The 24,763-nt window shown below is 44.2% G+C and overlaps 1 protein-coding gene across 10 annotated transcripts in view; it reads left to right on the plus strand.

Annotated features, from left to right (window-relative positions):
- Positions 1 to 24,763, plus strand: part of CADM1 (cell adhesion molecule 1) — a 149,911-nt gene that overhangs the window by 90,477 nt on the left and 34,671 nt on the right. For all 10 annotated transcript variants that reach the window (XM_072354677.1, XM_072354669.1, XM_072354672.1 and 7 more), the window contains exons 2-5: positions 7,544 to 7,690; positions 9,009 to 9,161; positions 11,949 to 12,086; positions 13,872 to 14,027. In XM_072354677.1, the coding sequence (XP_072210778.1) occupies positions 7,544 to 7,690; positions 9,009 to 9,161; positions 11,949 to 12,086; positions 13,872 to 14,027 (594 nt within the window). The remainder of the gene's footprint in view (positions 1 to 7,543; positions 7,691 to 9,008; positions 9,162 to 11,948; positions 12,087 to 13,871; positions 14,028 to 24,763) is intronic.

Consider the following 24,763-nt stretch of genomic DNA (forward strand, 5'->3'; position numbering starts at 1 on the left):
GAATTTGCAGTATATTTTCCTGAAGTGTGTAATTCGTAACACAAACACGCTCCCCATAATAAGCAACTTTTTTAGCACCATCTTGCGTATTCTCTCCAAAGCCAGGAGAGGACTCGAGTGGAGGAATGTTGGCTGGGGCTCAGTGAGAGCTGGGCAGAGGGTTGCAGTGCGTCGCCGGGTGAATCAGTGATGAAAGGTGCTGAAAGCATTCACACGTGCGTACACTTGTTAAAATATGTATCGAGAAGAGAAGGAAATAGGTTGGTGCAATTACAGAGGTTGAGGAAAGCGCATGACGGGAAAATTAAATAGCTGGCTGAATGGTTCGGAAGTGGTTTTGTCCCTGCAGAAAATGTCAAGGAAACTTGCTGAAATTGGCAGTAAATAAGAGGATGGGAAGACTGGTGGTGGCCAGGCCCGGCGGTGGTGTGGATTGTGGTAGTCCAGTTGGATTATTGGTCATCTAGAATGAATGTGTGCAGGTCAGGTGATGGAGTCTATCAGAGAAGGGCGTCATAGAATCATAAAGGTTGGATGAGACCTCTGGGATCATCCAATCCAACCACCCACCTACCATCAACGCTGCCCACTGACCATAGCCATAAGTACTCCACCTACCCTTTCCTTTGAACACCTCCTAGGATGGTGGTGACCTCCCCACCTCCCCGGGCAGGCTGTGTTGGTGTCCAACCACTCTTTCTGATAAGAAATTCTTCCTAATATCAAAGCAGCCCTTAGAAAACCAAGCGGAGTAAATGGAACACAATGGAAGGTGGGTGAAAAGAAGGCATCTCCCACCATTGCTGCATTTGGGGCCGATCTTGGCTTTTCTCATAAGTATGGAGCTTTTACCTGGTCTCTCTTTTTCAGCTCATCTTCTGAGCAACAATGAACCTTAACAAAGCGTTGTACTTAATGCCAAGTAGTTCCTTAATTGATGAGCTTCATCAGTGACAGGCGGTAGCTGTGTTATTACAGATCCACGATACTGAAAGTTGGGGAACAGTGTCTGTGAATATTAATCCCCCAACCCCTTTTTTCCACCGCAGAGGAACTCTTTTATCTTGTGCTCTTCCGGAGTGAACACATCAGGCTCTATCAGAACTCAAGAGCAACAGAATGGACGTGGAAATCAGCGCCCTTCATCAAAGCGATCCTTTTAAATTCAGCTTTTCTTTCTCTTTATTGGTAGAGGAAGAATAACACGCATGAAATTTGAAAGCAAACATGAACGCCACGTGAGCATTACCATATCAATTTGCTGCAGCCCAAACTTCAGACGCAGAAGTGGAGATGCTTATATCCCATTTCCTCCCTTTCCTTTGAGCCGCCGTCTGCTCCGTTGGGTTCTGAGGCTGCAGTGGATGCTGTGCTATGAAGTAGCTGTCACTCACGATACGTGGGGATTTTACACAGGGCACAACTTCACATCAGCTTATTGGAGATGACAGCAAAACAAACTTGAAAATGAGATTTTCTAGAGTCCTGTTTGTTTGCCAGCAGTGCTTCTTTTTTGAAGAGCTCTTTCCCACAGGAGGTACAGTTGCATTTTGGCCATACGAAGGCAGTTGCTCGCCATAGAAAAGGTTTTGAAGAGACAGTAAGAGCTACTTGAATGCAGGGAAAATCTCAGAGATACTCGACTGAAGGTCACGAAAGTGGTAATTAGATCTTATTAGAGAAGAAAGTTGCTGTTTCAAAGTGTTAGGTGTAAATCTTGGTTGAAAATAATATATTTTTTTTTTCCCCCCAGAGTTGAGGATGAAATTGAAGAAATAATAGTTTGTAAACATCCATGTGCAGCTTTGGAAGTTTCCTGTTATTGTTTTTACCTGGGCTGGGCATAAAAGGAAGACTTCAGGGCAGAAAGGTATCAGTAATTGGCAGCCAGCTGAAGTGAACCAACCTTCACAGTGGGCTGTTTGGGCTGAGAAACCCAATTTTATGCTAAGAAGTCTCTCTTTCATGTTATAGACCAAAAACCTTTGGCTTTTTCAGCAGAAATATGAGTAACTTTCACAATGCAGCATTATTCAGTGTTATCGCCGTCATCTGTTCACAGCTGTACCTTGAGCAAAATGTGTTCTTCCCACTCACTCTGCTCTCTCCTGGGCTATGAGTGTGAGCTCTGGGCACCTGCTGTGCCCATCTCCCACCTCCCTGCTCTGTGTGATGGTGGTGGATGCAGACACGTGCTCCTCTGTGGTGCTTGTGATGACTGTGGGTGCTAACCATGCTCTAAAGACGTGTCTGTGCTCCTTGGATATGTGCTCCAGTGTGGAGTCTTGTCCATGGCCACCAGATTCCATGTTGGAATGTGACCACACGTGCTCCAGTGTTGTGTCTGGTGGCCATAAACATGCTCCATTGTGGAGTCTGATGGCTGTGGATATGTGCTCTAATGTGGTGTCTCTTCTGGCCAAGGATATGTGCTCTAACATGGAGTCTGGTGGCCATAGACATGCTCCAGTGTGGTTGCTGTGATGGCCATGGTCATCAGACACTGTCATGTGCTCCAACGTAGTGCCACGGGTGCATGCTCTTAGGTGATGCCTGCTGCACACCAGCACTCAGCCCTGCTGCTGTGTCACTCGCAGCTTTTAACTTGCAAGGCTTTCATCATCTCTCTTTGGCAGACAAAATGGACTGGGAGATGCGAAGAGACTAATAATAGTGCAATTACACTCCCCCAGCCTGTCAATACTAACAGGTGCCCTTGAAGCTGGTGCAGTCAGTGTCTTGAGTCTGGAGTTGAGCTGCTTGTGGAGGCAGAATGGTGCATCTTTGTGCAAAGCAGCTCTGCTAGGCAGCAGAGGCACTGATTTAGGGTTCATTCCTCGAGTACATCTTTCCTACGTGCCATGGGCTGTGTCTCGTGCTCTTCTTACACGCACGTACAGCCCGATCTAAAATTGCAACCATTCTCTTGCGCATGAAAAGATGTCACGAAATTAACTCCGTAGAAAGCAATTGCCTTTTGTTGCCGACACAATTAGCGCGGATTGTCCATTCTTCTCATAAAGTTCCAGTGTGACGATGCTCTGTGTTAGAACAGCCTGCTCGGGCTGCAGGGCCAGATGCACTGAGCTCCTGCAGCTTGCTTTCAGCACGCCGTCACCATTTCTGTCCCATCTCCTTAAAGTAAATTCACCAAGACTGTATATGGTGATTTGTTTTCCTCCTTCTTGCTGCTCCGTAGCATCTGATGGCTGCGGAATGCCTGTTCTGTTGCTGTGGTCTTTCTCAAGGGGCAGATTGTGATGCTTCATGGGGATACTGATCTTTGTGGTGGGTGGGAAGAGCACAGGAGCTGCTTGGTGGAATAGCAGCAACGAGGAGAAAAGGCCTTTGTTGCAGGTAGATTGCCAGGTGTTTATATGCCTTCCATAATGCTTCTCTCAACCTTTAGCTGGTTATTTAATCATTTCATTCTCCTTAGATGGCTGAAGTTGGTAAGTTTTGACATTCAAATTACATTAGTTCTGTGGATTGATCATCACGTCATGTTTTTCATCCAAGACACAAACAAACAGTATATTTGAGTGCAGGTTTTCGGTTGGTTTTTTTTTTCTTTGGCTTTATTAAGAGGAATTTCATGAGTTTACGTAGTTAAGGTTTCATGAGAACGACTCTTTCTTGGAAAGCATTTCTGTCTGTTTTCTGTGGATGGAATCAGCAGTGCTGTTGGCCGTGACGAGGTACCTGTGGCTGGTGTTGTGTTGGGAATTGAAGAGGCATGTTTGCAAGCACGTATTTCTCATCTTCCCATCTCCTCCCCTTGATTCTTCACTCCATCCCGATGTGCTGCAAGTGGAAAAAAAGAATTAATTTTCAATGTGACCACTGCGTATGATCCAAGGTCCCTGCGCTGTGCCCATGTAAGATAAACTTGTTCTAACACAATTTGCCGTTCAAAGTCTTCTTACTTTGCAGCCTTAGGAACAAATACTGCAGCGGTCAAAGGCAGAAATACAAGTGTAAAAATTAATTGTTTAGCTTCTAGCCAAAATCTTTCCCTGAGCGTGTTGCTTCCCTCCATCTTGGCCTTCCTTCATGTAGGTTTTCTATATTGCACAGCCAGAGAATTGCTTTAGATAGTAAAGGAGACACGCAGAGTGGTTTTTTTTTCTTTTCCTTACATTGCAGATACCTGTTTTGGTTATTGCACATGCTCGTTAATTTTATGTATGTATGATGCATATCATAGAATGGCCTGGGTTGAAAAGGACCACAGTGATGATCTGGTTCCAACCCCCTGCTGTGTGCAGAGTCTCCAGCCACCAAACCAGGCTGCCCAGAGCCACATCCAGCCTGGCCTTGAATACCTGCAGGGATGGGGCAGTTATATATATGACAGTTCCCCCTGGATCCTACCCTGGGAGCTGGCTCATCTCACGTTCCTGTTTTCCTCTCTCAAAAGCAACGCGTTACACTTCAGCTCAAGAATATTCTCGCGTCTTACGTCAAGTGCAAGTCATCCGGTGTGTGTGTGGGCAGCGATGAGAAGTTCAGCCCAGGAAAGCATGTTTTGAAGAACTGCCTACCTGCGAGCTCAGGTTATGTGTGTGCACAGGCGAAAAGATTGCCTGCTGAGTGTGGGCAGGGCTTAAAGAAAACTCATTTTCATTTGCAGTGTTTTGTTCTCTTTTTTCCAAGGCCTTAATGAGCCAAGAAAATGGTTGCAGGTTTTTTTTTTCACTTCCACTTCTTTCATGCTGGACTTGATCTCCTTGTGTGTATGCTGAGGGGTTGAAACAATTCATTGGAAACAGAGACTCGATTCTCTTCATAGCGTTATAAACAGAGCCCAATGTGAATTATGTGGGCAAAGCTGAGATTTAATCAAGCATTCTTGCCCAAGTTTGAGATGTGAAGTCTGATCTTTCAGTCTGTCCCTTATGTGATGATAGAGCGCTGAGGAGAGTTCTTTATCAACAAGAGCCTTCCTTTTAAAAACTCTGTGATTCCATATGAGATCTGTACAGTTCAAGTTGTAGATGTTGAGAAGCTGTGGGTGCCCCATCCCTGCAGGCACTCAAGGCCAGGTGGGATGGGGCCCTGGGCAGCCTGAGCTGGTGGGGGCAGCCCTGCCTATGGCTGGGGGTGGCACTGGGTGGACTCTGAGGTCCCCTCCAACCTGAGCTGTTCTGTGATTCTTCCTCTCTCCACCCAAATCTTTATGCCATTAAAAGACGTTCGGGTGCTTTAAATGTATGTATGTTGGTGAAAGTAATACTCCCCGGAATGCTTGCGTAGCGCTGGTAAATATTAGCAAATAAGTTCCTGAAATGTTTAAGTGAAAATGGGTCTAGAGAGTTCTCGCTTTGCATTGCATGTTTATTTAATTTGAAGTTTGTAATTGATGCTGTTTTTGGTAACTGGGAGCAGATGTGAATGCAGATAACCAAAAGCGTTAACTCGTACTGCCTGGTGCTGCTAGTTAAGCAAACAAATTTAGGTCAGCAGAGCAAGTGAATCTGTGCAAACAACAGCCGGATAGGATGCCCTCTGGTTCAGAATAAATACACTGAGATACACTATGGTGGAGCTGATGGCTGTGTCACACTGTGGGGTGTTGTCCTCATGTGCCCTGTGCCTCTCATTAACCCCAAAGCCTGCGGGAGAGCAAATATTCCTTGAGACAGATCCTGACGCCAGCCTGGACCTCGATGCTGGACTTCCAAAGCAATCAGTCAGCAGGCTTAATGTAGCAGCATTCCAGCATGAAAAGCTTCAGTGGCTTAAACTTCAAATAATTTATTTCTAAATTACTTCTACTGTAATTTTTATTAATTCAAATAGGCTTTCCAAGCTGATGTAAAACTCAGTAAATGCAAGGAGCGGTTTAATGAATTGAAAATAGGATTGAGTCTTTTAAAGTAAATGTAAAAGAAAAAAAAATATGCTTGCAGTAATTGCTTAGATGGATATCAACTCTTAATAGCTTTGTTAATGATTTGTAGCGAATATTGCATTTATGGGAACATATCAAGCTGATCCTTGTGCAAGAGGCTTGTTTTGAATGGGTTTGATAAAATCGTTCCCTGGGAACTGTTAGTGGTGGGCAGTGTTTCCATAGAACGGAATCATGGAGTCATAGAATCCTTAGAGTTGGAAGAGACCTGTGAAGGCCATCAAATCCAACTCTCCTGCAATGAACAGGGATACCACAGCTCCATCAGGCTGCCCTGATTTGGGCTTGCTCTGCTGCTGGAGTATTGCAGTGTAGCCTCTGTTGGAACCTGGCTGTGGGTGGGTGGGGGCTGAGGTCCGCTTCTGGTCATTGGTGTCCTACCCATAGCTGCCTGTGATCAGTTGTCAGTGTCACCCATTTGGCTGGGTGTGAAGTCTTGTATCACGGTGCTGTAAGTTCCTAAATGAGATATGCTGTTTCATCCCTTAGCTCTGCTCAGGTGGGCTGTACGTGACAAACATTTGTACTGCCATGGATAGAAGTGTTGGAAGAAAACCATAGTGAGATTGTTGGTAACGTGTTTGTGTGGCTGGGTGCTCATCTTCTGACCTGAGAGGTCTGACAGTGATTAGCAGCTCACTAAAGAAAGGTGGAGAAAAGGCAAGAAAAAAGACAAACGGGAGCATAATGAGCATCCCTGGGTGTATCAAGTCTCAAAGTTTCTCCCACTTCCTTGGGCCATCTACAAGTGAAGCTGCATTGCGGTTCTCCATATGGAAGGCAGACAAGCTGTGAGCTGCCCCCAAGAGGGGCTTTGGTTCCTCCTCCCACCTCCAACACAGCCCTGCTTTGCTGTAAGCTGACGTAGAAGATGTGAAAAACAGGAAATGCAAAATGCTTTATATATATATATTTTCTTATAACAAATCACGATCCTCTGCATCCTTTATAACGCGAACCAGATTTCTCCACGTGCATCTGATGTAATGATTCTATTCATTAGAGAGAGAGTTTGGAGGTGGTGACCTGTAAATGATTACAAGACTCCCACGGCATAATTGCATCGAGTTCTTCTTTCCCAGCCTCTGGACATTAATAGCACCCACTGATGAGATGTAGTAAGTGAAAAGCAGTTCACAAAAGCGTATCTGCTGAAGTCAAAGGACGGCTGCTTCTTACAGCAGATCTTTCTTTCAAGGAAATTTAACCATATTCATCTTTTTTAAGGGAGGAAGGAAATCTTGGCTGTTTCCATGCACGTGGCATGGAACGTCCGCTCCTGGGGCTGGTGTGAGGATATAAAGGCATAAATAAGGCCAGGGAGATTTTACCCTGCTCATCATTTCTGGTTGTTATTTAAAACAGAGGGAATGAAGTGACTTGTTTGCTCTGTAACGAGGCCGTATGGTGGTCATTTGGTAAGCAATTAGCTGCACAGCAGTCATTTTTCCAGAATTCCCACCGTGGACCTCTCTTCTAATCACTCCTCTTGAATTCAACTCCTTCCAGGACGGTTAAGGGGAGGGAATCCATCCTTGAATTTCTTGCTGTTGCTCATTGGAGAATTCCAAATGAAACATTCAGACGTTGTTCGTGATTTTCATGTTTCCTCTTCCTTTCCTTCCTAAGGTGATGGCCAGAACTTGGTAACAGAAGATGTGACGGTAGTGGAGGGGGACGTTGCCACCATCAGCTGTCGAGTCAAAAACAGTGACGACTCCGTGATTCAGCTCCTCAATCCCAACAGACAGACCATTTATTTCAGAGATTTCAGACGTAAGTTCCATCTTTTATTAGTTGGTAACAACTTTTCCTGCTCTTTGCTTGCAGTTGGGATAAAGGATATGCTGAGATCTTTTAATTTTATGTCGGACACTTAAAGTTGAGTCAATTCTTTGGAGGGCAGATCAGACAGGCAATCATAATCTTTCTCCTTAATGGAAACCTTGATGGTCCCCTTTAAAAGTCAGACCATCTTCTTTGCAATAGGAATTGATTGTAGTAATTCAGGGTGAATTGCAATCGAGTGCCAAATATTTAGCTGACACAAACAAATTGAACAGGGCAAAGCAGAGGCAGTGTGATGTTCTCAGAGGTAATCTGTGTGGTGGGAAGGCTGAAATTTTCAAGACCATCTCTGCCTTATTATAGCCAAAGCAAAATCTCCCATCACCGCCCTGGGGTCCGCTGAACAAACCTGGCTTTGTTTCCTGTTGTTACTGTACCGCCTCGTAGCTGCAATGAGGTGTTGGAAATGGTTTGTAGTGTCACAACGGGGACCAGAGACACTGGCACGTTGTGCTGGGTGTTATAGGAGCGTTTTCTCTTAAAGCACCTTATGACCTCTACCAGTATGGGCAGGCTGTAAAGCCTGGCTTGTTTCACTTGTGCTAACATTTGCAGCCTCTATGTTTGCTGGTAAGATTTGTAACACACGGTTTCCAAACTTCTAGGGGAACAAATGTTAAATTGTCCTTTCCCTACTTCTTGTATCTTTCGTGCTGTTCCTAGTTTCCTCCCTGCACACAGTCCAAAATGCATACGTACAGAAGTGGATTTTCACAATAAGCAATTTACCTGTGCATCGTTAATGCTGTCTGAGTCATAGAATCATTCAGGTTGGAAAAGATCTCTCAGATCCCCAACCCATCCCACCTTGCCCACTGACTGTGTCCCCAAGTGCCACATCCCCACGATTCTGGAACCCCTCCATGGATGGTTAACCCCCCCCCCCTCCAACCACCACCTCCCTGTGCAGCCCATCCCAGTGCCCAACCACTCCTTTGGAGAAGCTGTTTTTCCTAACACCCAGCCTGATCCTCCCATTGCACCTCTGAAGGTAAACACCACGTGGAAAGCCTTGCTGCTGTGCCCAGCTGATTTGCTTCTGTTGATTCTTGGTAACGATTTGAGAGCAGAAGCATCCCATGGATCCCAAGCTGTAACTCCAGAGCAGGGTTCCAGCTACAGACAGGAGCCATGCAGTGCTGGTTTAGATGCAGCTCAGATCTCTGCAGCAGACGTTTGACTTTGTGTTGGGAGAGGGACTTCTGCATCTGTCACCGCGGTCGCTGACGATCCCTTTGCTCCGCAGCGCTGAAGGACAGCAGGTTTCAGCTGGTGAATTTCTCCAACAGTGAGCTCCGAGTGTCGCTGACGAACGTCTCTGTTTCTGATGAAGGACGGTACTTCTGCCAGCTCTACACAGATCCCCCACAGGAAATTTACACCACCATCACGGTGCTCGGTAAGGACCCAACAGGTGCATGTTGGTGAACCTCTCTGATTGCTGATGAATTTTGTGCTTTGGGTGGTCAGACTAATCTGATGGTGCGCTAAATATTTTCTTCCCAGACTTGGGGATGTGAACTATGATATTATAATGAAGACAGACAGCATCTTTGCCCATCCGTGATATTCCTTAAGGGCAGTTATTACCAACAGCGTAGCTCAGGAACCTCCTACCAGATGAAGATGCATAACTTTTGCATGTTTCTCTGTTGACTCATCCAGTGAAATGTAAAGTCAGCTAATGGGAAGCGATGGTTTCCTATTAATTGTAGCAGTTTTTTCTTTTCACGTTTAATGGAACAGAAGATTTTTCACTCCGCATCCTAAAGTTGCTCAGTGCTATTGGGATCTGCTGTTTGAAGAGCTGAAGTTAATTCTGTCTCATCCCTCCCATTCCCACCAGCCAAAATACATTCACAGCCAGTCACGCTGAGCCCTTGCCTTGCCTTCTCTTGATGCTTTGCGGGGCTGTGGTGGATATGCAGCTGTAAGGCTGCAGTTACCAATAATAGCAGCTCATGCTATTAGAGCTCTTTCTACAGATTAGCTGTGGCTTTTAAGATTCTATTAATAGGAGAACCTGAATCAGAGAGGATGATACGATGTGAGATCTCACTTGCTGATTAGTTTAAATCTTTCTCCTTTTATTTAATGAGATTTGGCTCTTAGGTTTTTATACATTGCTTAAATAACGTTTATAAGCGATTCTACTACAGTTGTTATGTTTATCAACAGCTTTTAACTTCTAATACAGTTTCCAGCATCCGTGTGGATGAGAAGCTCTATTCCAGCCCTTCTCAGTAATCACACCTAAACAAAAATACTGTGTTGTATTTAATTTCCCTACTTAACAGTGTGTTTGAAATAATACTTGATTCGTCTATAAGCAGGGACTGCATGTCTCCCAAGTGGGAGGTGTAATGCAGTTGGCTTTTGGTGGTTTTCCTTTTTAACACACATTAGGCTTTAGGATTCAAGGTGAAATCTGATTTCTTTCATTGGGATTTTGCTTCAGTTCCTTTTTAGAAAGACATTCAGCATGAGCAGTGTGTGCCTGCCTCTCCCTGGCATTCATAAAGAGTGAGCCTTTCCTTTTCGCCTTCATCACATGCTCAGGCAAAGCCATAGTTCATAGGGCAGGCAATAAAGATAGATGTTTATTATTAGAAGGCTGAGGAGGGGAGTGTTTATCTTAGCTAACATTCGTACTTCAAGACAGGGTGTGAAAAGCCAAGGATAACATGTCTTTTCTTCCATGTTATTGACTCCCTGATTAGGATTAAAAATGGGACAGGCCTGGGGAGTAGTTATCCATATCAGTTCAACGTTGGGATTCATTCTCCACCAAAGATCTCTTAGTCATTACTCTGTCTCCTATATATTTTAAGTTCTATCTAGGAGTAGTTTTGCTGGTCTGCTTCTAATGATGCTCTCTATGGCAAGCAAAGTTTTCTTCATAGTCAGTGTTAGAAGAGAGCTTCACGCTTTCTTTTCCTTCAGTAATGTGCTTCCCTCCTCTTCCCCACAACTTTGATGCCTTCAGTAAGACTATATGTAGATTTATGCATGCTTAATTGGAACATGTGAAGATCTCCAATATGTGGTCTGTTCTGTTCTTCTTACAGAAAAGCCACAAGTGACTAATTAGTCCATTTGATCATCTGGATGATATTTATACATATTTGTTCTTCATTAGCTGAAAGACACGTTAGTCACATTTGAACTATACAGTTGCTTAATCATATCCATCGGAGCAAAGTTGAGTTTCCTTTGGAAGTTCTGGGTTTTATTTTTCCCTTGTGAGTGCAACTCCACGCCATGTGAACTCTTGATGTTCATTTTTTCTCCCTCTCCAGCTATTGGTGCTTCCATAGGGAGAGACTCCTTGCTTCTATGTCATCGCTGTTAAGCTTGTTTGTCACGTCTCGGTGTTAGGCTGCAGGCTGAAGCTCTGGCCTGTTTCTGAGTATTACAGCCTTACATTTCATTTCATGCAAGACTCTGTAGAGAAAAGTGGGGAGAACGGCCAATTGCCATCCTAGGGAGACTGCCATGCAGTGCTGGAGTTGGTCATTGGATGCACGGTTGACTGTCTCCTCTTCCTTTGGGCTTAGTTTGTGGAGGTAGGCAGCGTTGTTCCGAAGGTGACTGCAGTCCCACGTGCTCCTGTGCTCATTGCCTTGTGAGCATTTTCAATGAGCTTGATGGTCGCTGGCCTGCTTCCACTCCTTAAGGCTGAGACTTGAAACTGAACAGCAGGAGAGAAAAAATTGCCTTCCGAGGTTAGAACTGCGGTAAGTAATGCACTTCCAAATGTCAGCTTTGGTGTTTCCTCTCCCTGTCAGCACAAGTCGAGAAATGTGCATGAAGTCAAACTGTGTTTTTAAATAGCAACGTACACAACTGAATGCCATGGAAGATTCAGATTCTTCTGCAGAGCGGTGCTGTGGTAGGAGGCAGAACAGAAACGTAAGGATTTGATAAGTGATAATTTGTGAAGCCACTCTGACTATTAGGTGGAGACTGAAGTCGCTTACTCTGATTACTGCAAAGCCATCTATCATAGGATTTGATCGATGGAGAGATAAACTAAATGCTGGTGGCTACTTTGCTCCAATAGGCTTTATGGGTTTTTTCAGAAGTATTTCTTGTCTTGTGTTAGCGATCAGAAAATGTCACACTTGCCTTTTTGTTAAGTATGTGTTGTGATTTGGGTTTTTGTTTGATTTCTCTTTCGTTCCAGTCCCACCACGCAATTTGGTCATTGACATCCAAAAAGAAATCGCTGTTGAGGGAGAAGAGATTGAGCTGAACTGCACTGCCATGGCCAGCAGACCAGCCACCACCATCAGATGGTTCAAAGGAAACAAGGAGCTGACTGGTACGTCTGTCCTCCCAGTCACCATTTTCTTTCTTTCCTTTTCACGTGCTGAAGTGATTTATGTAACATTGTCTGCTTGTTCTCTGTTGCCTCCTTTAAAAAAGAAAGAAAGAAAGAAAAAAGCGAGCTGTTCTAAACGCCAGCTCAGGAACAAAGGAGTATGTGGGCAGACATAAATTATTCTTTAACACAGAAGGGCTGAACTTCATGTTGTCCTCTGCCTACCTGCCAGACTTAAGTATAAGGATCTGGAGCCTTTCTGTAACTGCAGGTGACCTCGAGGAGCCTTAAAGCTGTGCGGAGAATTTATTTCCATGGCTGTTTGTATTTTCCTGCCTTGTTTTAGGTATGAGTAAGATCACCTGTGCTTTGATTTTCAGTTCATCTTCATATCTCACTCTTTTGTTTATGGAGTACTTTTCCTGTGTTCAGTTGCATATTCATATAAGAAGTGTTTCTCCTACTCCCCTCAGCCTGGTTGCTCCTGGTATTAGCACAGTTGAGTCGCTGACACTGATTGCATGTGTCATGCTGTTAGTTTTAAGTCTGCATGTAGATGTGAGCTTGGTTGACAACACCTTTGTGCTGAGACAGTGAAGGGCTCTCTACAGAAGTCCAGACTCATTACTTCAAATGCAACCCCCCTACAAGGGCAAGATAAAATCGTCTATTTAAGTACAACACCTACAAGCATCTGAGTATGACACATGCTGAGCGTATGCTGATAAAGGTGGAATGCAAACCTGCTGCTGCTTGAAGTGGTGCCCCACTGATTTCCAGCACCTGTTGTCATCTAAACGTTACACAGATCTTCAAATGATCTCTTTCTTGGTTTTCTTTCCTATTCTGGCAGGCAGCAGTGCAATAGTTTTTGACCCTTCATGCTTGACCTGTCCAGCTTCTTGATTGAGTTTTCTTGCGTTGGCAATTGAATCCCAGCTTTGCTTTAGCTTTGAAGACTGCTGAGCTGAGTAGTAGCTTCTTGAAATACCAGTTCACCCTGTGGATTCTTTGGATGTTTTTTAAACAGAAGTCAGGAAACTGAAATAGTGGGTTGAGAACGGAGTGAAGCCTTTCCTCTAGGCATGAAGGGATGTCACTTTCTGTAGCTCTCCTTGTGTTTTACTTAAACAATATTTCAGGATCATAATACTTGTGTTTGAAAGACCTCTGTTGCAAGTTACTCCTAACGTTTTGACCACGCAATCTGAATCCTTAAGTAAAAAGACACAGATAAAGAGCATTTGGAAGCACAGTGGAGGCACGCTGTCAGCAAGTGATTGCAGAGGGCATGGCAAAATCCCCTCTCCTGCCTGTTCTTTTCTTTCTTGATTCTGTGTTGTATGTCACGTCATCTTTCAGGTAGTAAATCCTGCAGTTACTCTCATGGTTACTCTCTCTGGAGTACTGCTGAAATATTTCAGCCTATCAATACGACTTTTAATTAAGTTAATCTGTTTAATCACTTTTCTAGCTTCTTGTTGATTCCAAAGTGGGAGGGGATTTGTAACTCCATTGATTGAAGAGTTCTGGGATTCGGGGATGGTGTAAAGGGATTGTTAATCATTGTGATAGTGTATGGTAGATTTTAATCAGAGACAACTTTACAGAGAGGAGTGTTGCTCCATCCCCACATTCCTCCCTTCCATTAAAGCCTTGTGTCTGAAGAGAGGAAAGAGGTGTACGAAGGCAGCCTGTCACCTAGGCATGGAAACAAGAAAGGAGAGCATCCCCACAGATACATCCATCATCACTTTCTGCTCTTCTTTTCCATTTCCTTCCCAGGCAAGTCAGAAGTGGAGCAGTGGTCTGATATGTACACGGTGACCAGCCAGCTTTTGCTGAAGGTGGGACGTGAGGACGATGGGGTCCCAGTCATCTGCTTGGTGGATCACCCCGCTGTCAAAGACTTGCAGACACAACGCTACCTAGAAGTCATGTGTGAGTAGCAGAACTTCTAATGGCTTTATCGTGTAAAAGTACTCACTGAAGAGTTCAGAAACCGTTTGCCATGTGTTTAGGTGAAGCCATGGAGGGTGTTGATGGAGCTTATATCCTGTCTTTAAAAACTGAAACGTTGTTGACCATTTAATTGGTTATGTTTTGACTTTTCCAATCCCCTTTCATTGAATTTGCGCCATTAAAAGGTCCTGGCTGAGCGTTAAGATCATCAGTACAGACTAAATCTCGGGGGGTTGGAAGGGTTGGGTTTTTTTTTGTAGCAAAATTCTCTTTGAGATGCTTTTCTGCGATGCCACATTGAAGCAACTGGGCCACCGTTGTGAATGTACTGCAAAATAACATGGCCACTGTGTTGGTTTTGTGCACTGTGAATGTACAGCTGCCACTGTGTTTCTAAATTAGGGCAGGATGAAGTGCATGGAATCTTTAGCAGCATCCCTGACAAAGGCCTGACCACTTTCACTCTTATGTTCCCATCATGTAGGGTGTTAATAATGCATTGCACTTTGTTTAGGAGCTGTCCTACTCTATGTGACGTTAACAAGGTCTCTGGGCGGTTCTCTGGAAATACCTGTGGTCCCAAATGCAGACGTGCCCGACTTCCAGCTGCTCTACACATATGTTGCTGCTCAGAAAGAGCTCCAAAACCAAATCAGGCTGTCCTCACTGCATGGCTTTGGTGCCTCAGAAAATCAGGGTTACGCAGATGATTCCCAGTGCTTATTTTGACAGGTTGACGTCAGCTGCAACATGAGGCTGAAAGGGAAAGAGGAGGTTGTATTAATTTTATTTCATTTGCTTCGTTATGTAGTTTCATTATGAACGTCTTGGTTACAATTCTCATCTCTCTGAAACTAGCGTGAAGTTATGTTCCTGTAATGAGGAAAACAGAAGCGATCAGATACTTCCTCAATTGGCAGATACGAGATTTCTTGTGACTGCGCTAATGTGTAATTCATTTATGCAAACTTAATGTCCATTAACATTTCTTGTAGAGCTCCATTAGCTTTAATAATACATTAGCACCTTTGTGAGGCTTGATCAAATACTTAACAGGGGGAAAGAAAAAAAAAGATCCTATCTCCCCTATTATGTTGATATTGAAATCTTCCAGAGTTTCTTCCCCTTGTTTTGGAAGGACATCTGGTTTCTTCTAGGCCTCCTTTGAGAGTCTCCCCTGAAATCCCTGATACTTTGATGGATGGGAGGGGACCAGTGTTTGTGGGGAGGAAAAGAAAGTAGAAAAAATCTCTTCTGTTTTTCCTCTCTATCAAATGAATCCCATTTGGACTACTTTCATTTGCAGTCTTTACAGGGTTGCACATACAATGAAGGCAAAGCACATGTAAAATACAGTTACTTGGATGTCCTTTGGGATGCATGTCATCTTCTGATAATGTGTTGGAGGCTTCTGCTGCAAAGATTTTACCCTTATCACTGATTATAGTGTTCCCTGTGGTGGTTCTGGCACTGAGCTTGTGCTTGTTGGAGTAGAACTAACACCAGCACCTCCTTGTGAGGGAGAGGGGGTGGGTATGAAAAGGTCTTTTGAGTGCTCTGGTCGGAACTAAACTCAAAGCTTGTTAACAGAAGGTATGTGTGTATTTACAGGGAATTGACCCGTGTTGGTCTAGTTAGTTTTTTAGTGGGCAGGAGCAGATGGCTTGAGAGAAGAGAACCAGAAGAAAAAAAACACGTAACGTCATAACCTTGCAGCTCCCAGCAATTAAGTGGCTTTGGGACTTTGTGTGCTGAAGGACATCCAGACATGAGCAGTTGGTGCCTGCTGTTGGACCTGAACCTAGGGTAGAAAAGGTGCTCAGAGAGCAGTCTTTACCCCCGAGCTTTTCTTGCTTCGATCTGATGACTGCAGCTCAGATCTAAGGGGGAGCGTGAGCAGGAGGAAAATCTTGTCTTCACCGCCCAGCATCTCAATCAGTGCTTCTGTTGGCGTGAACTCAGCCTCTTGGGGAACTTTGACAATCAGGCCTAATTGATACTTTCTCAATTGCTTTTTAGATATGGGACTTGCAATCAGAGCACCGGATCCCTTCCGATGGCTGTTGATGCACTTCCACTGACCATTTTTACTTTTCAGGCACGCGAAATGCCATGTCTCCAAAGAAGCAGTGATTAGCAGTCACCCATCGGGCCAATGCGTTTGGTTTTTGCTGCTTCTCTTGCAGCCACGGAGGCATAACTGCAGATCAGTCAGCTGCGTGGTGTTGGTTGAGTGTCTGCTGTTCCATTCTCTCCCTTTAAGTCTCATCTATCCGTACCACGGGCACAATGGATCCGCCTTTTTGGAACACCAGCAGCACGTAGTAAAGTATTTTCTCAGCAGAAGTTGTATTTCTCTGCCTTTAATGTATCCAACTTTAGCATGCTGGGGATGGATGGGAGGATGATGGATGGAGCCTTCTTGGATAACGAGGTATTGTTGTCTGACTCAATTTCAGAGCATGGAGGGCTTTTTTTTTTGTTTTGAAGAGATGATTCAGAAGCTTAAAAACCAAATTAAACCACTGAAAACATCAAAAATAACACGTTTTGTGGCGGGGGGGGGGAGCGGTTTGTCCTCATGGAAACTCCTCAAAGCGCAACCTGCGAAAGGGAACAGGCAGTGAACTCGGTGCCATTTGCGGTATGTTGAAATGAAAAAGGCATGTTTGGAGGTCAGGTTCCCACACAGCTCAGCCATTTTGCAAGAGAAAGGTTCTTTCTGCTGTTCCTCATGCGTTCCTTTGTGGAAGTGGTGCCTTTGTGACGCTCCTGGATGGAGGAAGCAGAGCAGAGATGGGAGCAAGGTGTGGGTCCGGCTCCTTTGCAACCCAGTGGGAAGGGTGCAATCCTTTCTCCCTCCAGTGTTTTCATTTTACCTCCAAAACCTTACATTTTCTCAGTTGTTTCCTTAAGGAGATGCATGCCAAATATGGTTCAGGTGTCACTGGAAATGGGGGATGCTTGTTCTTGTTTTGTTACATTTGGAGGCATTGCCTGAAATATACATTTGTTTAATTGAAATGCCCTACTTGTCAAAGAAAGGGAATGGGGGGGCAAAAAAAACAACAACAAAACAAACAGGTGCAAAAAATGCAAGTCTGCAAAGCGACCTCCTTCACTGTGCTTTAAATACAATTCAATTCAACTTCTTTTTTTCTTTGCCTGTGCTGTAGTTGAAAGGTAATTGCAAACTTTGGGGTTTCTTGGTACCTTTAGGAGCGTGTTTCAAGCTGGCTCTTGACCTTCACACCCTGGGCTGCAGTTGCTCCAGTTGTCCTGAACCACAGAGAAGCAGATAGTGCTTATGAGAGACAGGCACGGTAATTCCAGGCTCTGCAGAGTTGATGTGTGCGGTTTGTGATGATGTTGAACCTTGGAGCACCCTGTGCACGTGCAGCACTAAACTCGGTGTCACCATAGCCATGATTTGATATGGCATTTGTTCTCTGTCCACAGTGTGATTTGTTGTCTTGTTGTCCTCTTCTCTGTTTAGTTATTTCTAAGTGTCTCCTCCGGTGCTGAGCACGTAGAATCTTTAAGGATGGGCACAGTTGTTTGCTTTGTAACCTGAGAGATAGGAATGACTGTTTTGCTCCTCCTCTGGCAAAATAATGGAACTGTTGCATGATCTGATAAGGGTCCATAGTATATCCTGGTCATTCATTACTGTCCCATAAGCTAAAGTTGAAGAAAATGAATAGCAGCTTCACCCGAATCTGAGCAGTGCATGTACTGGGGTGCATGGAGGGGATGTTTTGCTGTAGTCAGCAGAATGATGACTAAGACGTATTCATGCTGAGTATTAACTTGTCCTACTCAGGGAGTAAGCTATTTATTGCATATGTAATGTGGCACAGCCTGGCCCTTTGTGAAGCTTTGAGATTAATGTTTCCCTATGAACGCAGAGTGTGTTATTAAAAAGAAATCTCTGCAAACAAGCATTCTGTAATATTTATGAAAATCTCCTGGTAATGCTTTTTAAAAGCAAACAGAGTTTGACAGATAGCGCCGTGTACTCACAGTAACAACAACACTTTCATGCTTGATTAATAGCCAGTGAGCACACAGCCCTTTGCAGTGGATGGCTGCAATATGTTGTATGGTGTTGGCTTGGAAATATACGTTGAGTTGGGCACAAGTTGCTTTCCTTTTGTGATTCAGATCATTCAATGAGGAGTGGAAGACCAGCGTGTTGAGCGTAATTTTAGAAGGGAAATGAAGCACCAAAATGCATTAAAATATCATTAAGGAATTAAATGGAACCAGATACTCTGAAACATTTAAGTTCAGCTTTTGTGGTACTTTTCTATATGTCATTATGCAATCGTGGAAGTCCTGATTTGACTCTTCTCTTCTCTTCTCTTCTCTTCTCTTCTCTTCTCTTCTCTTCTCTTCTCTTCTCTTCTCTTCTCTTCTCTTCTCTTCTCTTCTCTTCTCTTCTCTTCTCTTCTCTTCTCTTCTCTTCTCTTCTCTTCTCTTCTCTTCTCTTCTCATTCTGACATTATAATGAATTGCATATTCTATATTATTTTTAGTAGCTATGAGTGCACTTCTAACATATGCACCAAAGGAATCTGTTACGGCCTCTGCTGTTACGATGGGAGAATGCTTTGCACCCAATTATGTTAAAAATCAACCATATATGTATGCTGTCACATCTTCAGTAATCCTTATATTTCTATCAAGTACAAATATTAATTGCATAGTATGCAGTGAAGTGATTAACATCAATGTAATTTATCATCTGGAGGTTTCTTAAAATGAATAAATGAGTTGTTTTGTTCAGTGAGGTGTTGACCTCTTCAGAAACTTTGATTTAAAGCTTTCTTTTTCTTTATTTTTTTTTTCCCTTTCTCTTTTTATAAATATGAAAAGCACCACAATCAGCCAAGTGTTCAGTTATTTGATTTTCTGGGGCATTAGCCACTCTTGTTTGTGACATTTCCCAGTTGGGTGCTCGTTTGCAAGCTCATTAATAAGGTTTTCTCAGAGGAGCGTTGTTGGGAATGAAAAGCACGCAGCACAGCCTGGACGTTGCATTTTGGGAGTGTTCAGCAGGAGCGTTCAGCTAAATATTGAGAATAGGGGTGTGCAGATACAACACAGCCTCCTGCTGCCCTGGGTGTGCCTGAGCATGGAACTCTATTGGGGTGCAGTCCCTAAGAGCTAGGTCCTGGCCATTGATGTCAGAGGTGGCTCTGCCCCTATCAGAGTGGGGCGAAAGCCCTGGTTTGGCAGGTCTGTGCTCTGTCTGACTTCATTCCTGATAAGGAGACCTGCTTGATGTTGGGATGAAGGTGATGGTTCATCTCTACCTGCGTATGGATGTCAACATCCTCTGACTTCTTTTAATATTGAAAGATGTGTTCTTGCCGAACTCTCCCTAGCGTGTGAGCAGTGCGAGATATAGAAACTGCCAGGAGACAGATTTGGAGAGTGGTTTATTACTGCTATTTCTATAGACAATGCAGCTTGTTGGTTTGGGACGCAGAACAAAGCAGAGCTGAGGATCTGTGAAAAATAACCATCTTACTTCAAATGGGCACTAAAGCGTATTCTGGGTGATTTTGAAGCCAGAATTACCTAAAGTGGGCAAAAACTCTGCTTGACCTGCAGGATCCATCTCCTGAGAACACCATCTGTCATCATTTCTGCAAAGAGGCGCACTTGGAGAATTAATTCAGTAATCACCAAATGGATTTTAAGACTTGGATCCTCTGCCTCATTTTACAGTGCAGGCAAGAGAATTTTCAGCTGAATCATTGAAAGAATCCATCTCGCAATTTTCTCAGTTGGCAAACAGGCTGGTGATACAAAACCTGTCCTTGTCTGCCATGGAGGAACTGACCGCGGATCGTCACATCGTTACTTAATGATGTGCGTGTTCAGCTGCAGTTTGGTGATGGTGTGGGCCAGGGAGGGTTGGCTGCTTTGTCACTCTTGGTGGCTGGTGAACGTTAGGAGTCGGCTGAGTTCAGAGAGGCGCCTTTCCCGCTGAAGAAATGCTTTCCAGAATGTTTTAACTGTGGTATTAATGACTGTTTCAGTGCAGTTTTTGTGCTTGGAGTGGACAGATTGCCGCGTCGTAGGAGCCGTATCACTCTGAGATTGCTGGAGGACCAGGAGCTGCTGGAGTGTGATGATTCAACTCAGAGATGACTGGCGTAGCCCCAAAGAACATCCACCTCAAGTGTGATATCGTTTCTGTTTTGCAGCTTGTAGCAGTGGAGTTACTGGGTACAGCCACACAAATTTACTGCTCACGTTATCCTCATTAAGTGTATTCTGATTGTGTTTCATGCGGGAGACATGAGGGCAAGAACATAACCATCATTCACCTGCCTCCTTGCATTTCTCAAGTAAACCATCCTTTTATTTAAGGTCATATTTCCATGTAGGAGTTAGATCTAATATGCATTAGTATCCTTGTGGGCTGCAGTGTGTGGGAATTCAACCACGGGCTTGGCAATTGGAGAAACCCATGCTGTTACCGTGCAGCACTTACTGCCTGCAGAGAGATGTGCTGCCTCCTGTGGTGCTGCCATTGGGTTTAGTCCTCTTACAAACGAGATAAATGTTCTCAGCAGAACTTGGCTGCCTTCCTTCAGTTGGTCTGTTATGATGAAGGCAGTAATAGAATCAAAGAATCATTGAGGTTGGAAAAGACCTCTAAGATCAGCTAGCCCACCCTTCCACCGTCACCAATCTTGCCCACTAAACATGTCCTTCAGTGCCATATCTCCATGTTTCTTGAAACAGAGGTACCTATTGACCAAAGGAGCCATGAGGAGATGGTATGAAGGCTGTGGCCGGCCCTGGTGTCCCAGACCCACACAGCAGAGCTTGCATTGGGCTGTGCTGGGATCAGGTTGTCCCAATCAGTCCGGTGTCACTTCTTGAGATGACGAGCTCGCCTGTCTTTGAGATCATAGGTCTGCCTGATGAAAGTAAATGGGTAGAAATAATGGGCTTAGGCTTTTGTAAGACGCTGAACTCTGTATTACATGATATCCTGACTGATTAATGAGATCTAGGCATAATCGATGGAGCGCACATTTAAATGGATTAAGAAATCACTAACTGGCAGATCTCAAAGAATAGTCATTAGGGAGTAATCAGCAAGCGATGGTATTTTTAGAGTAAATGCACTGGCCTGGGTGCTTAGCCTGATGCTCTTCAGTGCTCCCATGACTCATTTAGAAGTTCTTTAAAAATAATAATAATCAAAAAAATCGCCGTTAATAATCTTTGCTGATGGCAGAAAACTGCCTAACAGTTAATAAGAAGAAGAGTCAAGGCATATGCAGAATGACTTGAGTGCCTGGCTAATTTCTGAACCACAGCACTTTAAAACACTGGAAAGCGGGTGCAGCCTGTGTCCCTGGAACTGCATCTTGGGAAATGGGATGGTTGGAACGCTGCAGCAGAAGCTTTCAGCAGAGAAACCAGCTTGGAAGACCCAGCACTTCCCTGTGTGCGTGAAGCGAAGAGATGGAGGTGATGGTTTTTTCTCTATTGTGCCAGTGAGTCCAGTCCTGGAGTCTTGCACACATCTTGGTATGCAGACTTGATAGAAGTCCTGCTGGAAGATTGGATTGTGGAGAACAGTGAAAGGAACTTGACAGCCATGGATGTAGGAAGAGCCTTAGTCCAACTCTACCGTAAGGGACTGATAGCACAGTAGCCATGGGGGAAGTGTGCTGAGTGCAGGTTGCATGTTAGGAAGCATTTCTTCTTTGAAAGAGCAGTTGTGCATTGGCACAGGCTGCCCAGTCACTGTCTACTGGAGGTGTTTGAGGAAAGGGCAGGTGTAGTGCGTATGAACATGATTTAATGGGCAGTAGTGGTGGATGGGTAGACTGGATGATCTTAGTGGTCTTTTCCATCCTTAATGATTCCATCGTTCTATTATTTTTCCGTTCCTGGCTGCCTTCAGGAGTATGGGAGGCTGAGAGGTTCTGGCTCATGCACGCCATAATTGACAGGCCAGGCAAGGAGCAGGGCGTGCTGTTGCCTCTCTGAAGGCTGCTTGTCGGTTGTCTTTGAGGCACACAACGCGTGTGTTGTAAAAGAAATCTCATCAAATGCAGAATGGTTTTGTAATAAGTTTTTCAAATTGGTTGCTGCTACAGCGTAACCTTTAGACTGCTGGTATTTAACCTTGTATATCACTCGTAGGTTTTGAATGAATTTAGCTTAATAAAGGTGCCTTATTAAATTACTAGGGTTTGGGTTTGTTTTTTAAAGCCACTAGAAATAGGCACACTAGGAAATAGCTTGAGGTTGTTACATCTAATTGGCTGCCAGTGTAGTGTATTGTGGCTCAGAATCATAGATGCAGGTATTTATTTTTATGTATTAATCCTGCATCATGAAGTTTCATGTTGAGGATTTCAGGCAGTTTTGGTGTATTTGGTAGTAAAAGTTCTGCTGTTGCCTATGCCCTGGACTGATGTCTGAGATGGTCATTGCCCCACGTTGTACTACCACCGATGTCACTACTGAATCGTGGCCTTTTTTAATGGAGTGGTTAATAGGTGGCAAACCATTGGTACAGGCCTTGAAAACCATCACAAGCTGCTTGTGTTGGCTGTTAAATGTCAACTGAGCTGAGCTCAGGATCTGGCATTTTACAGAGCTTTACTTAAGAGTCCATAATCTGAAGAAAAAAAGGTACTGACTTGGTGTGAGCAGCAGAATTAAAGAATATTTATGTCCTTAAAAGAAGAGGGAAAAGACACACAGTCTGCCCCAGATCCTTGGTCAAAGAAGGAGGAATTTTCCCTGTATACCACATGCCTAATTAAAATGTCAGTTCTCTGGAGTGACCGGCCATCTTTCAGCATTCTGAAGCACTTCCCATTTCCATAAGTGCCTTCTGTAATTACTTGCTTGTTGGTGAGTCCTGCTTAGAAGAGACGTTCACTGTGATGACTCTATTGGGAGTGTTGTTGTCTTCGCAAGTAAAACTGTGAGTTAGTGAAGTCCAGGTTTATATTGTGTGTGACACACAGAATGGCTTGTGTTGGAAGGGACCCCCAACACAGGGACACCCACAGCTCCAGCAGTGCTCACAGCCCCGTCCAGCCTGACCTTGGCTGTGTGCAGGGACGGGGCACCACCGCCTCTCGGGGCAACCTGTGCCAGTGTCTCACCACCCTCAGTGCCAAACCTTCTTCCTTATCTCCACTCTAGATCTCTCCTCCCCATCCCTACAGTATGCAAATCCAAGAGGAATAGATTCACTTTGCTTCTTTCATTTGAGTAATGGAGACTGCGGTGCTAGAAGCTGGAATGGAGGGGCTCGGCTCTTGTAGTTTTGGGAGAGCCTGCTTAGTTTGCAGTTCATTCTCAGTAAGCCTTCAGTGTATTCCTCTTGATTTCCATAAGTAATTGACAGCTGTTAAGCATCTCATTAGAAATAGGGATATTTATCTCTTTGGAGAGGCTGAAGAGGTGAGCTGCAGCAGATCTTACGTGTGGCTTTCTCAGCTGAGGATGCCATGCAAGAAGGCCTCCGTCCATGCAAGATATTCATTTGTAAACAGGGCTCAGAAGGCTTTCTCCTCTTTCATAGTATCATGATGATTGGGAAAGACCTCTGAGATCATCTCATCCAACCAGGCTTGTCCTGGCATTGGTCCTTACTTACTTTAGCATCACCCATTGGGGGTCAGCTTGTGTTTAAGGCATCCTTCAGTCTCGTGTTTCCAGTGGAGTTGGGACTTTGCACCTCATGTGGAACACGTCCGTGACACCACAACCCGTGTGCAGGCACTCCTTGGTTCCATGGCCACAGGAAGCATCTTTAATGGGATTTGTTCATAAAATGTTTGTGGTGCATCATCTCGGGAGAGGATTTACCGATGTAGCTTATTTCATTACTGAAAATTAGGAGAGTTTAAATTGGTCAAATCCTGACACGCGTTGTTTTTTTTCCTAATATCCATTATTCCATAGGAAGCACGTTAATGAGTTAAACACAGTTAATAAAATGCAGCAAGATGATATTTTTGGTAGCAGTGAACTCTCAAAGGAAAGAGAAATGTTTGAATTGTTTCAACCCATACTGATTTGGTTGGGTTTTTTTTGCCTTCCTTTATTTCTTACAGTTGAGTGAATTCCTGAAAGATACCCACAGCCTAATGGCATCTGTAGCATTGATAACATTGATAGCAGTTTAGCTACAGCTCAGATTGCGTCCTTAATCTGCTTTGCACTTATAGGAGGCAATGAATTTTTTTAATCACAAGCTCCAGCGTGTTGTGGTTGTTTTTGTGGCTTTTATTTTTCCTGCAGGGTTTTGCTGCAGCGTGTTTGAGCCTCACTGTGAATGCTTTAATTCTCTGTGTTTATTTTAGGATTTAGAAGAGCTTCGTTTCGACTAACGAAAGTCTTGGGTTGTTCAAACAAAAGCAGCGGTGGCTGTGATTCCTTTTTGTGTTTCTAACAAGCATCTCTTGTAAAACCCCGACGTATTAATATGCGTGGACACAAGGTGTTGTCATACAGTAATATATGATACACGATAAAACATATCAATTCCGAGCACCGCTGATATCTCCGGTTTCACCTTAGCATGAAGGCAAATGAGTTCCTTTTAGCTTGAGTGAGTTTAGAGATAAACTATGGTGCAGCAAAATGCCTTTCCTGGGGAATGGCGGTGCTCGAGTCGGTGCAGATCTGCTATCTGCTCACATTTCCCAGCGCTA

The sequence above is a fragment of the Excalfactoria chinensis genome, chromosome 21 (assembly GCF_039878825.1).
Source record: "Excalfactoria chinensis isolate bCotChi1 chromosome 21, bCotChi1.hap2, whole genome shotgun sequence".
Classification (NCBI taxonomy): Eukaryota; Metazoa; Chordata; class Aves; order Galliformes; family Phasianidae; genus Excalfactoria; species Excalfactoria chinensis.